Source organism: Arachis hypogaea, chromosome 17 (assembly GCF_003086295.3).
Source record: "Arachis hypogaea cultivar Tifrunner chromosome 17, arahy.Tifrunner.gnm2.J5K5, whole genome shotgun sequence".
In the NCBI taxonomy this organism is placed as follows: Eukaryota; Viridiplantae; Streptophyta; class Magnoliopsida; order Fabales; family Fabaceae; genus Arachis; species Arachis hypogaea.
The window spans coordinates 107,451,707-107,464,814 of record NC_092052.1 but is presented as its reverse complement, the minus strand read 5'-3'; the positions used below and the strand labels follow the sequence as shown (position 1 = coordinate 107,464,814).

The window sequence follows — 13,108 nt, the reverse complement described above, 5'->3', positions numbered from 1 at the left end:
CAAATTTTGTTTCAAATGATGCTGAAAAATCTACTACTCATTATGATGAAAAATCTACTATAATTATACTGACACTCCTCAAGTATATTTATATTCTAATCTACTAAAAATCTGCCTAAAACTTTTGCTAACTTAAGTATCGGAATCTTTTAAAAGTATCACCCCCAACCTCCTCATGAGGAATTCGGATAGCGACACCTCAGCACAACAATAAGTCGAACACTGTCTTACAAGAAGTCTGAGACTCGCATTCAATTCCAAATCACCGTTTCAAATAAACCCTAGAATTAGTTTAATTCAAATCGGCCATAAGAGGTTTGCAAGTATAGTATCGATATATTGTGGCAAATTTACCCTTTTGTTGTGATAAGGATGTGAGATGTATGCCCATTAATGATATGGGCGGCTGAAGTTTTCAAGAGAGAGATTTGAGATTATTACGAAAACCAACCTTTAATAAAGGTTGAATTTGTACAGCTATAAATAAGGCTTCATAGCCTTACGTACAAGACACAGCAATAATAAAACAAAAAATACTCTCTTTCTCTTTCTACAATATAAAGTATTTTTTACTTTCTCTCTTCATATGCTACTAATATAATATTAATATATTATCTTTATAGTAGTATAATAGTATTGGTAAATACTGATAATAGTGTTTTTATATTTTATTTTATTACATCTTCCTTACTTATTTTACAACATGTTATCAACACGAGACTCTGATCAAATTTTTAGGAAGACTCAGGTAACAAATTTTTATTATGTCGAAACTCTCTCATCTTGAATTCAATGCTCTTGATATATCTGAAAACAATTATTTATCATGGATATTAGATGCTGAAATCCATCTTGATTCAATGGATCTTGGAGATGCCATTAAGGCTGAAAATAATACATCCCAGAAGGATAAAGCCAAAGCCATGATTTTTCTTCGTCGTCATCTTAACAAAGGATTGAAAAATGAATATGTCACATTAAAAGATCATGCACATCTTTGAAAAGACCTTGAAGAAAGGTATAATCATAAAAAAACTGTGATACTTTCTCAAACCCGATATGAGTGGACGCACTTGCGTCTGCAGGATTTTAAATCCATAAATGAATATAATTCTGCAATGTTTCGAATCACCTCACGAATGAAATTATGTGGGAAAAAGATAACTAATCATGATATGTTGAAGAAAACTTTCTCAATCTTCCATGCCTCGAATGTGCTCCTGCAGTAGCATTATCGAGAAAAAAAGGGTTTAAAAAATATTATGAGTTAATTTCTTACCTTCTTGTTACTGAACGCAATAATGAGTTGCTTTTAAAGAATCATGAAGCGTGCCCAGTTGGCGCCGCCCCATTTCCTGAAGTAAATGCGGCAAATTACCCCAGAAGAGGTAAATGGCAAGGTTTTAGTAACAAGAAAAATTATGGAAGGAAAATGAATTATATTCACAAGAGAGGATCTCACCAGAAGTGGGATAAAAAAAAGAAATTTTGGGCAAAATAAATCAACAGAGGATAAGTGTTTCCATTGTGGTGGAAAGGGTCATTAGTCACGTACCTGCCGTACCCCAAGGCACATTGTCGATCTTTACCAAGTATCTTTGAAAAAGGATAACAAAGGAAAAGAAACAAATTTTGTTTCAAATGATGCTGAAAAATCTACTACTCATTATGATGAAAAATCTACTATAATTATACTGACACTCCTCAAGTATATTTATATTCTAATCTACTAAAAATCTGCCTAAAACTTTTGCTAACTTAAGTATCGGAATCTTTTAAAAGTATCACCCCCAACCTCCTCATGAGGAATTCGGATAGCGACACCTCAGCACAACAATAAGTCGAACACTGTCTTACAAGAAGTCTGAGACTCGCATTCAATTCCAAATCACCGTTTCAAATAAACCCTAGAATTAGTTTAATTCAAATCGGCCATAAGAGGTTTGCAAGTATAGTATCGATATATTGTGGCAAATTTACCCTTTTGTTGTGATAAGGATGTGAGATGTATGCCCATTAATGATATGGGCGGCTGAAGTTTTCAAGAGAGAGATTTGAGATTATTACGAAAACCAACCTTTAATAAAGGTTGAATTTGTACAGCTATAAATAAGGCTTCATAGCCTTACGTACAAGACACAGCAATAATAAAACAAAAAATACTCTCTTTCTCTTTCTACAATATAAAGTATTTTTTACTTTCTCTCTTCATATGCTACTAATATAATATTAATATATTATCTTTATAGTAGTATAATAGTATTGGTAAATACTGATAATAGTGTTTTTATATTTTATTTTATTACATCTTCCTTACTTATTTTACAACATGTTATCAACACGAGACTCTGATCAAATTTTTAGGAAGACTCAGGTAACAAATTTTTATTATGTCGAAACTCTCTCATCTTGAATTCAATGCTCTTGATATATCTGAAAACAATTATTTATCATGGATATTAGATGCTGAAATCCATCTTGATTCAATGGATCTTGGAGATGCCATTAAGGCTGAAAATAATACATCCCAGAAGGATAAAGCCAAAGCCATGATTTTTCTTCGTCGTCATCTTAACAAAGGATTGAAAAATGAATATGTCACATTAAAAGATCATGCACATCTTTGAAAAGACCTTGAAGAAAGGTATAATCATAAAAAAACTGTGATACTTTCTCAAACCCGATATGAGTGGACGCACTTGCGTCTGCAGGATTTTAAATCCATAAATGAATATAATTCTGCAATGTTTCGAATCACCTCACGAATGAAATTATGTGGGAAAAAGATAACTAATCATGATATGTTGAAGAAAACTTTCTCAATCTTCCATGCCTCGAATGTGCTCCTGCAGTAGCATTATCGAGAAAAAAAGGGTTTAAAAAATATTATGAGTTAATTTCTTACCTTCTTGTTACTGAACGCAATAATGAGTTACTTTTAAAGAATCATGAAGCGTGCCCAGTTGGCGCCGCCCCATTTCCTGAAGTAAATGCGGCAAATTACCCCAGAAGAGGTAAATGGCAAGGTTTTAGTAACAAGAAAAATTATGGAAGGAAAATGAATTATATTCACAAGAGAGGATCTCACCAGAAGTGGGATAAAAAAAAGAAATTTTGGGCAAAATAAATCAACAGAGGATAAGTGTTTCCATTGTGGTGGAAAGGGTCATTAGTCACGTACCTGCCGTACCCCAAGGCACATTGTCGATCTTTACCAAGTATCTTTGAAAAAGGATAACAAAGGAAAAGAAACAAATTTTGTTTCAAATGATGCTGAAAAATCTACTACTCATTATGATGTATCTAATTTCTTTGAGGATCCTAAAGGAAATATTGGTCATTTGATCAATGATGGAATAGTTTAATATGTGGGATTGTTAAGTATCCATGTAAATAAATAATGTAAAGAATTTATTGTTAAATTTTATTTTTTATGTATTTAAGTTTCAAATACGATGTATATAAATAATGATATATTAATGTTTATGAATTTTGAAATAAAATTTTAGTATATGACATTATTTTTATGTACAGTATTTCTTAGAGAAATAATTTCAATCAAGAATTCAATTTGACTGTACATGTATTACTACTCATTTTATTATTACCTATCTTTGAAAAAAATGGCAAGGATATGTAATGAAGATGTATGCCTTGCAGATAGTGCAAGTTTGCACACCATTCTCAAAAGTGATATATATTTTACCCATCTTGTGCCAAAAGAAGAATATGTTAATACTATTATTGGCTTAGGTAATGTGATAGAAGGCTCCGGAAGAGCTATAATTTTGTTTCCCGAAGGAACAAAATTCATAATAAATAATGCACTATTGTCTACTAAGTCTCTGAGGAATTTATTGAGTTTCAAAGATATTCGCCGAAATGGATATCATGTTGAGACAATGAATGAGAAAAATCATGAGTATTTATGTATCACAATTCATGATTCAAATAAGAAAGTTATATTAGAAAAATTACCCTCACTTTCATCTGGGTTATATTATACCAAAATTAGTGCAATTAAATCACATGCCATTGTAAACCAGAAGTTTATTAGTCCAAATGAGTTCATAACTTGGCACGACCGATTGGGTCATCCGGGAACAACCATGATGCGGAGAATTATTAAAAACTCCCATGGACATTCACAAAAGAACCAGAAGATTCTTAAATCTAGTAAATTTTGTTATGCTGCATGTTCTCAAGGGAAGTTAATTTTAAGGTCATCACCAGTAAAGATTGTATTTGAGTCTCCTGAATTCCTAGAAAGGATTCAAGGTGATATATGTGGACCTATTCATCCACCATGTGGATCTTTTAGATATTTTATAGTCCTAATAGACGCATCTTCGAGATGGTCACATGTGTGCTTATTGTCTTCTCGCAACCTGGCGTTTGCGAGATTACTGGCTCAAATTATTCGATTAAAAGTACAATTTCCAGAAAATCCAATCAAAGTAATTCATCTTAATAATGCTGGGGAATTTACTTCCCAAGCTTTTGATGCTTATTGTATGGCTAATGGAATAATGTTGAACATCTAATAGCTTATGTTCACACACAAAATGGGTTAGCAGAATCACTTATTAAACGCCTCCAATTAATTGCTAGACCCTTACTTATGAGAACAAATCTCTCAACCTCGGTTTGGGGCATGTTATTTTACATGCCGCAACACTTATTCGTTTGAGACCAACGAGTTACCATCAGTTCTCTCCTATGCAATTAGCTTTTGGCCAGCAGCCAAATGTTTTCCATTTAAGAATATTTAGGTGTGCGATATATGTTCCCATTGTACCACCTAATCGCACCAAAATTGGACCCCAAAGAAAATTGGAGATATATGTTGGATATGATTCTCCTTCTATAGTGAGGTATCTTGAGATACAAACTGGAGATGTATTTAAATCCCGGTTTACGGATCGTCATTTTGATGAATCAAAATTTTCAACATTAGGGGGAGAGAATAAGCTTCCTGAAAAGAAACTTAATTGGAATGCATCATCCTTGATGCATTTAGATCCTCGATAAGGGCAATGTGAACTAGAAGTTCAAAAGATTATACATTTACAAAGAATAGCAAATGAATTGCCTGATACATTTTTTGATATAAAGAGGATAACCAAGTCTTATATACCAGCGAAAAAAAATGTCCAAATTCGAATTGATGTTCCAGTTGGACAAATTCTCGAAAGAGAAAAGAGGTAAATATTATTCCTGTTGAAAAAGACATAGTAAAGACACCTGCAGTTGTCCAAAATTCTGATATAGTTTTAATGCCAGAAGACGTTCAGGTACCTGAAAATTGTAAAAATGACGAGATCTCGATAAATTATGTCTTTACAGGAGAGAAATAGGACCGAAATAAGACAATTGTCAATGAAATATTTGCATATAATGTGGCATTAAATATCATGCATGAAAGTAAGGATCTTGAGCCAAGATCAGTCAAAGAATGTCGACAAAGGAATGATTGGCCAAAATGAAAAGAAGCCATGAAGACTGAATTAGACTCACTTGCAAAACGTGAAGTCTTCGGACCTGTAGTTTGTACACCAGAAAATGTAAAACATGTTGGATACAGATGGGTATTTGTGAGAAAATGAAATGAGAAAAATGAAGTTGTACGCTACAAAGCTCGACTTTGGGCACAAGGTTTTTCACAAATGCCCATTATAGATTATGAAGAAACGTATTCTCCTATAGTGGATGCGATAACATTACGTTATTTGGTCAGTTTATTTGCATATCATAAACTGCATATGCATTTAATGGATGTGGTAACAACCTACTTATACGGCTCATTAGATCGGGATATCTATATGAAAGTCCCTGAAGGACTAAAGATGTCTAAACCATCCAATAAATATTCACAGGGATTATACTCAGTTAAATTGCAAAGATCTTTATATGGTCTAAAGCAATCTGGACGAATGTGGTATAATCGTCTTATTGAGTATCTAGCCAAAAATAGATTCAAGAATGATGATATCTGCCCGTGTATTTTTATAAAGAAATCTGCATTTGGATTCATTATAATTGCTATGTACGTTGATGATTTAAATATCATTGGAACTCCTGAAGAGATTCCAACAATTATAAAAACTCTAAAAGAAGAGTTTGAGATGAAATGATCTTGAAATGATTTTATATGGATAAGTCACATCCACTAAGTACCCCAATGATCGTAAGATCTTTGGATGTGGAAAAGGATCAATTCCGTCCTAAAGAAGAAAGTGAAGATATCCTTGGTCCTGAAGTACCATATCTTAGTGCCATTGGAGTGCTAATGTATCTTGCTAATAATACATGACCCGATATATCATTTGCTGTGAATTTACTAGCAAGATATAGTTCCTCTCCAACCAGAAGACATTGGAGTGGAATCAAACAAATCTTTCGATATCTTCATGAAACGGTTGATATGGGATTGTTTTATCCATATGGATCCAAGTCACAACTAGTTGGCTATGCAAATGCTGGATACTTGTCTGATCCACATAAAGGGAGATCTCAAACAGGATACTTGTTCACATATGGTGGTACAGCTATATCAATGAGGTCCACGAAATAGACGATAACGGCAACCTCCTCTAATCATGCTGAAATACTAGCGATACATGAAGCAAGTCGCGAGTGTTTTTGGCTCAAGAGTTTGATTCAATATATTCAGTCATCATGTGGACTAATTGATCATAAGATATCTCCAACTGTCCTGTTTGAAGATAATACAGCATGCATTGTTCAACTTAAAGGCGGATACATCAAAGGTGATAGAACAAAGCATATTTCTCCTAAATTCTTCTTCAATCATGATCTTCAAGGGACAATTGATGTCCAACAGATCAGCTCAAGTGACAATCTGGCAGATTTATTCACAAAGTCACTCCCAAAATCCTCCTTTGAAAAATTAGTACATCAGATTGGGATGTGCCGATTTCGAGATATTAAATTATGTCGACAAGAGGGGGAGACTGTACTCTTTTTTCCTTGGTCAAGTTTTTTTCCCATTGGATTTTTCTTGACAAGGTTTTTAATGAAGTAGTCCCTATTACAAAGGATATTATACTCTTTTTCCTTCACTAAAGTTTTTTTCCCATTGAATTTTTCTTTAGTAAGGTTTTTACGAGGCAATGATTCTAAATGGTCATCCAAGAGGGAATGTTGTGATAAGAATGTGAGATGGATGCCCATTAATGATATGGGCGGCTGAAGTTTTCAAGAAAGAGATTTGAGATTATTATAAAGACTAACCTTTAATAAATGTTGAATTTGTACAGCTATAAATAAGGTTTCATAACCTTACGTACAAGACACAGTAATAATAAAACAAATACTCTCTCTCTTTCTACAATATAAAATATTTTTTACTTTCTCTCTTCATATGCTACTAAGATAATATTAATATATTATTTTTATAGTAATATAATAGTATTAGTAAATACTGATAATAGTATTTTTATATTTTATTTTATTACCTCTTCCCGTCTTCCTTATTTATTTTACAACACCCTTAATCCTTTCATTCCCTTTTTAGGTTTCAAAATCTTTACTCATAAACGCAGAATACATCTTCAAATTTGAGGTTAGGCATGCAAGCAACCCATATTCACCTTGAAGGAGTTGCTGTTTTGTGAAATCGCACATTATGTTATTATCTTTTGAAATGCATCGTTGAATATCGGAATAGTTTGAATTGTCCATTGTTTAGATAACCCAAAGTGCCAACTTTATTGACTTTGTTCAACAAAATAAAAAAAAAAAAAAAACGACTTTTTACAAGCTTTTATTAATTGCCAGAAAGTGTACTACTCTGGTGTGTGGCAAGTGTACTACTACTCGTGTTACATTTGTCATTTCTCTCAAAATTTATAATTCACCAGTTTTATAAGGCTTCCAAAAGATGTTATTCCCGCATGCTCAGGGCATGTCGCAAAAGCAGAAAACTTTGTTGAATGCGGTATATGACCACACGGCCACACAAGCGAATGAAAAATTGTCTTAGAAAAGAATGGAATAAATAATGTCACAGGCACACAGCATCATCAATTCATCATTACCCTTATGGTTGTTATTCATAAAAAGTGAAGTTTACTTCCAATATGACGCATAGACGCTATTCTTGGCACTCAGCAAGCGCATACAACTTTTACAAGAAGTAGTGAAGGGATTCTTCATTTTTTACACTCTTTGCACCAACCAATGGATCAATGACCTTCCTCCATGCGTTGTAATCAACGGCGGATCCAGTATCAGGCAACAAGAATCCATTCACATAGAAGAAAGGCGTTCCATACACCCCTCTCGAAGTTGAATACTGCTTTTTTTTCAAGGAAGAAATTAAATTTGGTATCAATATAGCATGAAAAATGATGGATTATATTTGATTTAAGGGTAAACTTTATGAACGAGTTTAATCAAGTATTCAAATAATTAATAAAATTCGAGCTGTGAATTGTTATAAGATGGAATTGAATAGGGGATTTACTCTTACCTTGAAAGAAACTCTAGTTTGGTAATCACTTTGGGTGTCATTGAATCCATTCTTTATGGCAGTATGATAAGAGCTGCCAGCTACTTTTGCTGCAGAATTCACTATCTTCTCCACAATAGAAGCCCTAGACAAGTTCTTCGTTGGAGCATTGTAGAATTTCTCCTGATAAATCATATCCAGCAGAATTGGTAATTAAGCAAGAAACTTGAACAATATATAAGCATCAATAAGGCTGATCTTACATCCAAACAAGGCAAAAGCTGAAAGCATAATTAGGTCAATGTCTAGTGTCTAATGATTACTGATTAATTAATAGCTAAAACAAGGATTGAGAATACAAATACTAACCTGATGCTTGAAGAACCATTCCAACAAGGGGAATGTTGCCGATGAATTCAATCTATTCACAATGTGCAAAGCACGAGACGCAACATAAGCATTGTCATGGTAACTGCAATTTTCAAAATAAAAAAGAAATCTATAATATACCGATACACAAAACTGACAAAAGAGATATATAATTCAATGGTTTTATATCATCTACTCCATGTGGCACAACTAGACAAAACCAACCGCTTAATAAATACCAATGATACGATATAAGCACAGTTTGTGAAACTTTTTGTTTTTTAAAGGTTGTTTATATTAAAAGTAATTTATAAAAATTAATTTTTAAAAGTTAATTTTTTAAAAATTGTAATATTTGTATTTGATAAATTAAATTAAAAATAATTTTTAAAAAATATAAATAATAATAAATATATTTAGTAAAATAATTTTTAAAATTTAAAAATATTATAATAAATATTAATGTAAGAATTAAATTTAAATATTAATTAATGTATAAAATTATATTAAATTTTTTAATTTTAATAAATATAAAATAATTTAAAAAAAAATTTTTAGGTATTTTTAAAAATATTTTTAATTTTTAAAAATTTTAGGTATAAATACACAAATTTTTTATTTATCAAATATAAGACGAAGTGTTTAAATTTTTGAAAAATATAAACACCTCTCTAAAATTTTTACCAAACTAAGTTATAATATTTTGGAAATCAGAATTTCACAAAATAATACCTAGGATATCATTTACCCATCCTTTCGGTCACCAAAAAAAAAATTTACCCATCCTTTCTTTGTTAAAAAGCTCCTATTTATTATTATGTGTCCAAAGTAAACCCTCTCTTTGAAATCAATTTACATACAGATCCTATAATGGACTTGGAAAAAATAGAGAAAAAGAGGAAGTGAATGGGTAATAGTCAAATTATTTTGCCTATGAGGAATGATATTACCAAAATAAATAAGTGAACCAATTAATTATTCAATAAATGAAGAAAATATGAATATATCTAAATAAATACAAGTCAAGAAAAGAATGAGAATCAAAGGTAACAATTGAAGATTATAAATAAATAAAGTAGGAGAAATAAGTATATTGACTTTTTATGCCGTAGAGATAATGGAAGAGCACAATAAAAAAAATTTGAAACAACATATTACATTTGAGGGATGATTTAATTTTGTGTTTTATTTATTTACTTATTAATTTTATGTTTATGGTTTAATTTATTTTAGAATTCGAGATTTTGAGGTAAAAGAGGCTCTAAAGTAAATGAAAAATGGCAGAGCAGTAGGACCTGATAATATTTTGATTGAGGTATGGAAGGGTCTTGGAGAGAAAGGCATCAACTGGTTAACCAAGCTTTTTAATGAGATTTTAAGGTCAAAGAAGAAGCCTGATGAGTAGAGAAAAAGCACATTGATACCTATCTACAAGAATAAGGGGATATACAAAGTTGCGAAAACTATAGAGGGATCAAGCTAATGAGCCATACCATGAAGTTATGAAAAATGGTGATAGAACGGAGGTTGAGAAAAGAGACACAAGTAACACAGAACCAATTTGGATTTATGCCAGGCAGATCCACAACCGAAGCGATATACCTGTTAAGAAGGATGATGGAGAGATATCGTAGTAATAAAAAGGATCTACATATGGTGTTTATTGATTTGGAAAAAGCGAACGATATGGTGCCAAGGGAGGTTTTATGGAAGGTTTTAGAAAAGAGGAGAGTAAGGATCGCATATATTCGTGCAATTAAAGACATGTATGATGGGGCCACAACTAGTGTGAATACTCAAGGTGGTGTGAGAGAGGAATTTTCTATTGGTATAAGATTACACCAGGGATCATCCTTAAACCCATATCTTTTCACATTAGTCTTGGAAGTACTCACAGAGCACATCCAAGAGCCTGTGTCATGGTGCATGCTTTTTGCCGATGATATCGTCTTTATGGGAGAGTCAAGAGAAGACCTAAATAAGAAGTTGGAGTTATGGAGAGAAGCTCTAGAGAAGTGTATGATCTATGCATAAACCGTAGCAAGACGGAATATATGGAATGTAAGTTCAGTTTGAGAAGAGAAAATCCTAATATTGAGGTGAAGATTGGAGAAAACATCCTACCAAAAGTTAAAAGTTTTAAGTATCTTGGGTACATCATACATGATAATGGAGAGATTTAACAGAATGTAAATCATAGGATCCAAGCATATTGGTCAAAATGGCGGAGTGCATCTGGTTTTATATGCGACAAAAAAGTGCCTTTAAAACTTAAAGGTAAATTCTATCGCACTGCTATAAGACCGGCTATGCTTTATGGTACGGAATGTTGGGCAGCCAAAGGAGAGCACGAACATAATTAAGTTGAGTGTGGCAGAGATGAAGATGTTGAGATGGATGAGTGGTCATACGCGATTGGATAAAATAAGGAACGAAGATAAAAGGGAGAGAGTTGGAGTAGCACCCATTGTGGAAAAGATAGTTGAATCGCGTTTCAGGTGATTTGGACATGTGAGAAGAAGACTGACAGAACACCCAATCAGGAGGGTGGATGAGATGGAAGATGGATAAGGGGTGAAAAGTAAAGGAAGATCTAAGAAGACCGTCCATGAGATGGTCAAACAAGATCTACATGTAAACGATCTCTCTGTAAATATGATATATGACAGAGCATAATGACATTGTTTGATTTATGTAGTCGACCCCACCTAGTGGGACAAGGCTTTGTTATTGTTGTTGTTGTATGTGGTTGAATTTCGTCTTTGATGACAATACTAAAAAGGATTAAATTTAATTACTTATACTAAAACTTTGTACTCGGTGCAAGGGTTGAACTTTTCACTGCTAATCTAAACAAAATGAATATATCTTTATTGTTTTAACATCTTAAAAATAAATAATTATTCCTTATTTAATTAATAAAATTCTTAAGAATTTTTATATTTATTAACAAGATATATCTTTTTGTACGATCACCTAACCAGCAATCAGTTAACCAGTCAATCACACATGAATTTTTCCTGACTAAAAAGCAACACAGTATAAAGGACCCCTCAAAAAAGCAAACATATAACAAGGGCAATAATAATAATAATAATAATAATAATAATAATAATAATTAGAGAAAGAATTAATATGCCAAAACGCAATTTCTCAGCGATGTTATTAAGTATCATAATTCATAATGGAAAGAGAAAACAGAGAAAAGGGTAAGAGAGACTAACGGTAAAGGAAGGAGGTGAACAACGAGTTGAACTCGATGGCCATAATGGTGGATAGCTTTCTTGAGTGGGGGCCAAGAATCCCTGCTATCAGGACACACCGGATCGTAGAACGCTTCAATCAGAACGGTGTCGTCCCAATCGAATGGCCGAGGCTGGTACACGAACCCTTCTAATCTTGACGGCGGAATATAATCGGCACCACCCTTCAAAACCAGTAACTGCAGTACCAATGATACCAGTATCTGTATCATCGCCGTCGCTTGCATCTCTGAGTCTACCTTCCCACAACGCAAGAGTCAATAGGCAACGGGCTTGGGCTTCAGGCTTCTCTTTCTGCACTCAAATGTGGTTCTTTTATTTTGTAGTATTGTGGTAGTACTAATTATTTAATTGTCAAAATCATGTGTGGTTTTAGTGCTATACACCAAAGCACTATCTGGGTCATTATCATGAAACTATAGAAATATAATTATGTACGTTTGGCAACAATTTTTTTTTTCTCTTTACACTTTTTTTTACGGTATAATTTTATTTTTTATTAATTATTTTAATATATATATATATATATATATATATATATATATATATATATATATATATATTATTCTACATTATTAAGTTTTCCAAGCAGTCACAAAAAAAAAAGTTTTCCAAGTACAAATATGCTGAAACATTGTTTTATCATTTTATGGAATGGAATTCAGTATCTACTTCCTACGTCATTCAATATTAATGTATTATACACATTATGCGGTCTAAATACGAATATGCTGAAACATTATTGTGTGGAATTCAAGGTGCCAACTTTCCAATAGTATACGTAATTGGGTTTTCTTCTTGGCATCGAGGAAACTGTCGGGTCAGGTGGAATTTGGATATTGTGGAACGATTATAATTGAAAGGTTGATTATTAGAAATTTCATAAGCAATTTACTCATCTTAAAGTCTTTTTTTATAATGAGGTGTCTTGGTTCTTGATTGTAGTATACAGTTCGTTGCATCTGGGTCTTCAATCAGAATTATGGTCTAATATTAAATAGTT

General features: G+C 32.6%; 1 protein-coding gene across 1 annotated transcript; it reads right to left on the bottom strand.

The window, feature by feature from the left end:
* Nucleotides 1-8,045: 8,045 nt before the first annotated feature.
* LOC112765381 (uncharacterized) lies at nucleotides 8,046-12,548 on the bottom strand. Its single transcript, XM_025811281.3, has 4 exons — nucleotides 12,067-12,548; nucleotides 8,843-8,945; nucleotides 8,495-8,656; nucleotides 8,046-8,317 (listed from the first exon to the last, which is right to left on the bottom strand). The coding sequence occupies exons 1-4, from the start codon at nucleotides 12,330-12,332 to the stop codon at nucleotides 8,150-8,152; spliced, it is 699 nt and encodes a 232-aa protein (XP_025667066.1). The 5' UTR covers nucleotides 12,333-12,548; the 3' UTR covers nucleotides 8,046-8,149.
* Between the last annotated feature and the right edge of the window lie 560 nt (nucleotides 12,549-13,108).

What these genes read in the sequence shown, in the direction of transcription:
- LOC112765381 (XM_025811281.3), bottom strand. Translation starts at nt 12,332, where the DNA reads ATGCAAGCGACGGCGATGATACAGATACTGGTATCATTGGTACTGCAG. An exon ending in AATGGTTCTTCAAGCATCAG is followed by an intron (nt 8,657 to 8,842) that starts GTTAGTATTTGT and finishes ATGATTTATCAG; the next exon opens with GAGAAATTCTACAATGCTCC. An exon ending in AAACTAGAGTTTCTTTCAAG is followed by an intron (nt 8,318 to 8,494) that starts GTAAGAGTAAAT and finishes AAAAAAAAGCAG; the next exon opens with TATTCAACTTCGAGAGGGGT.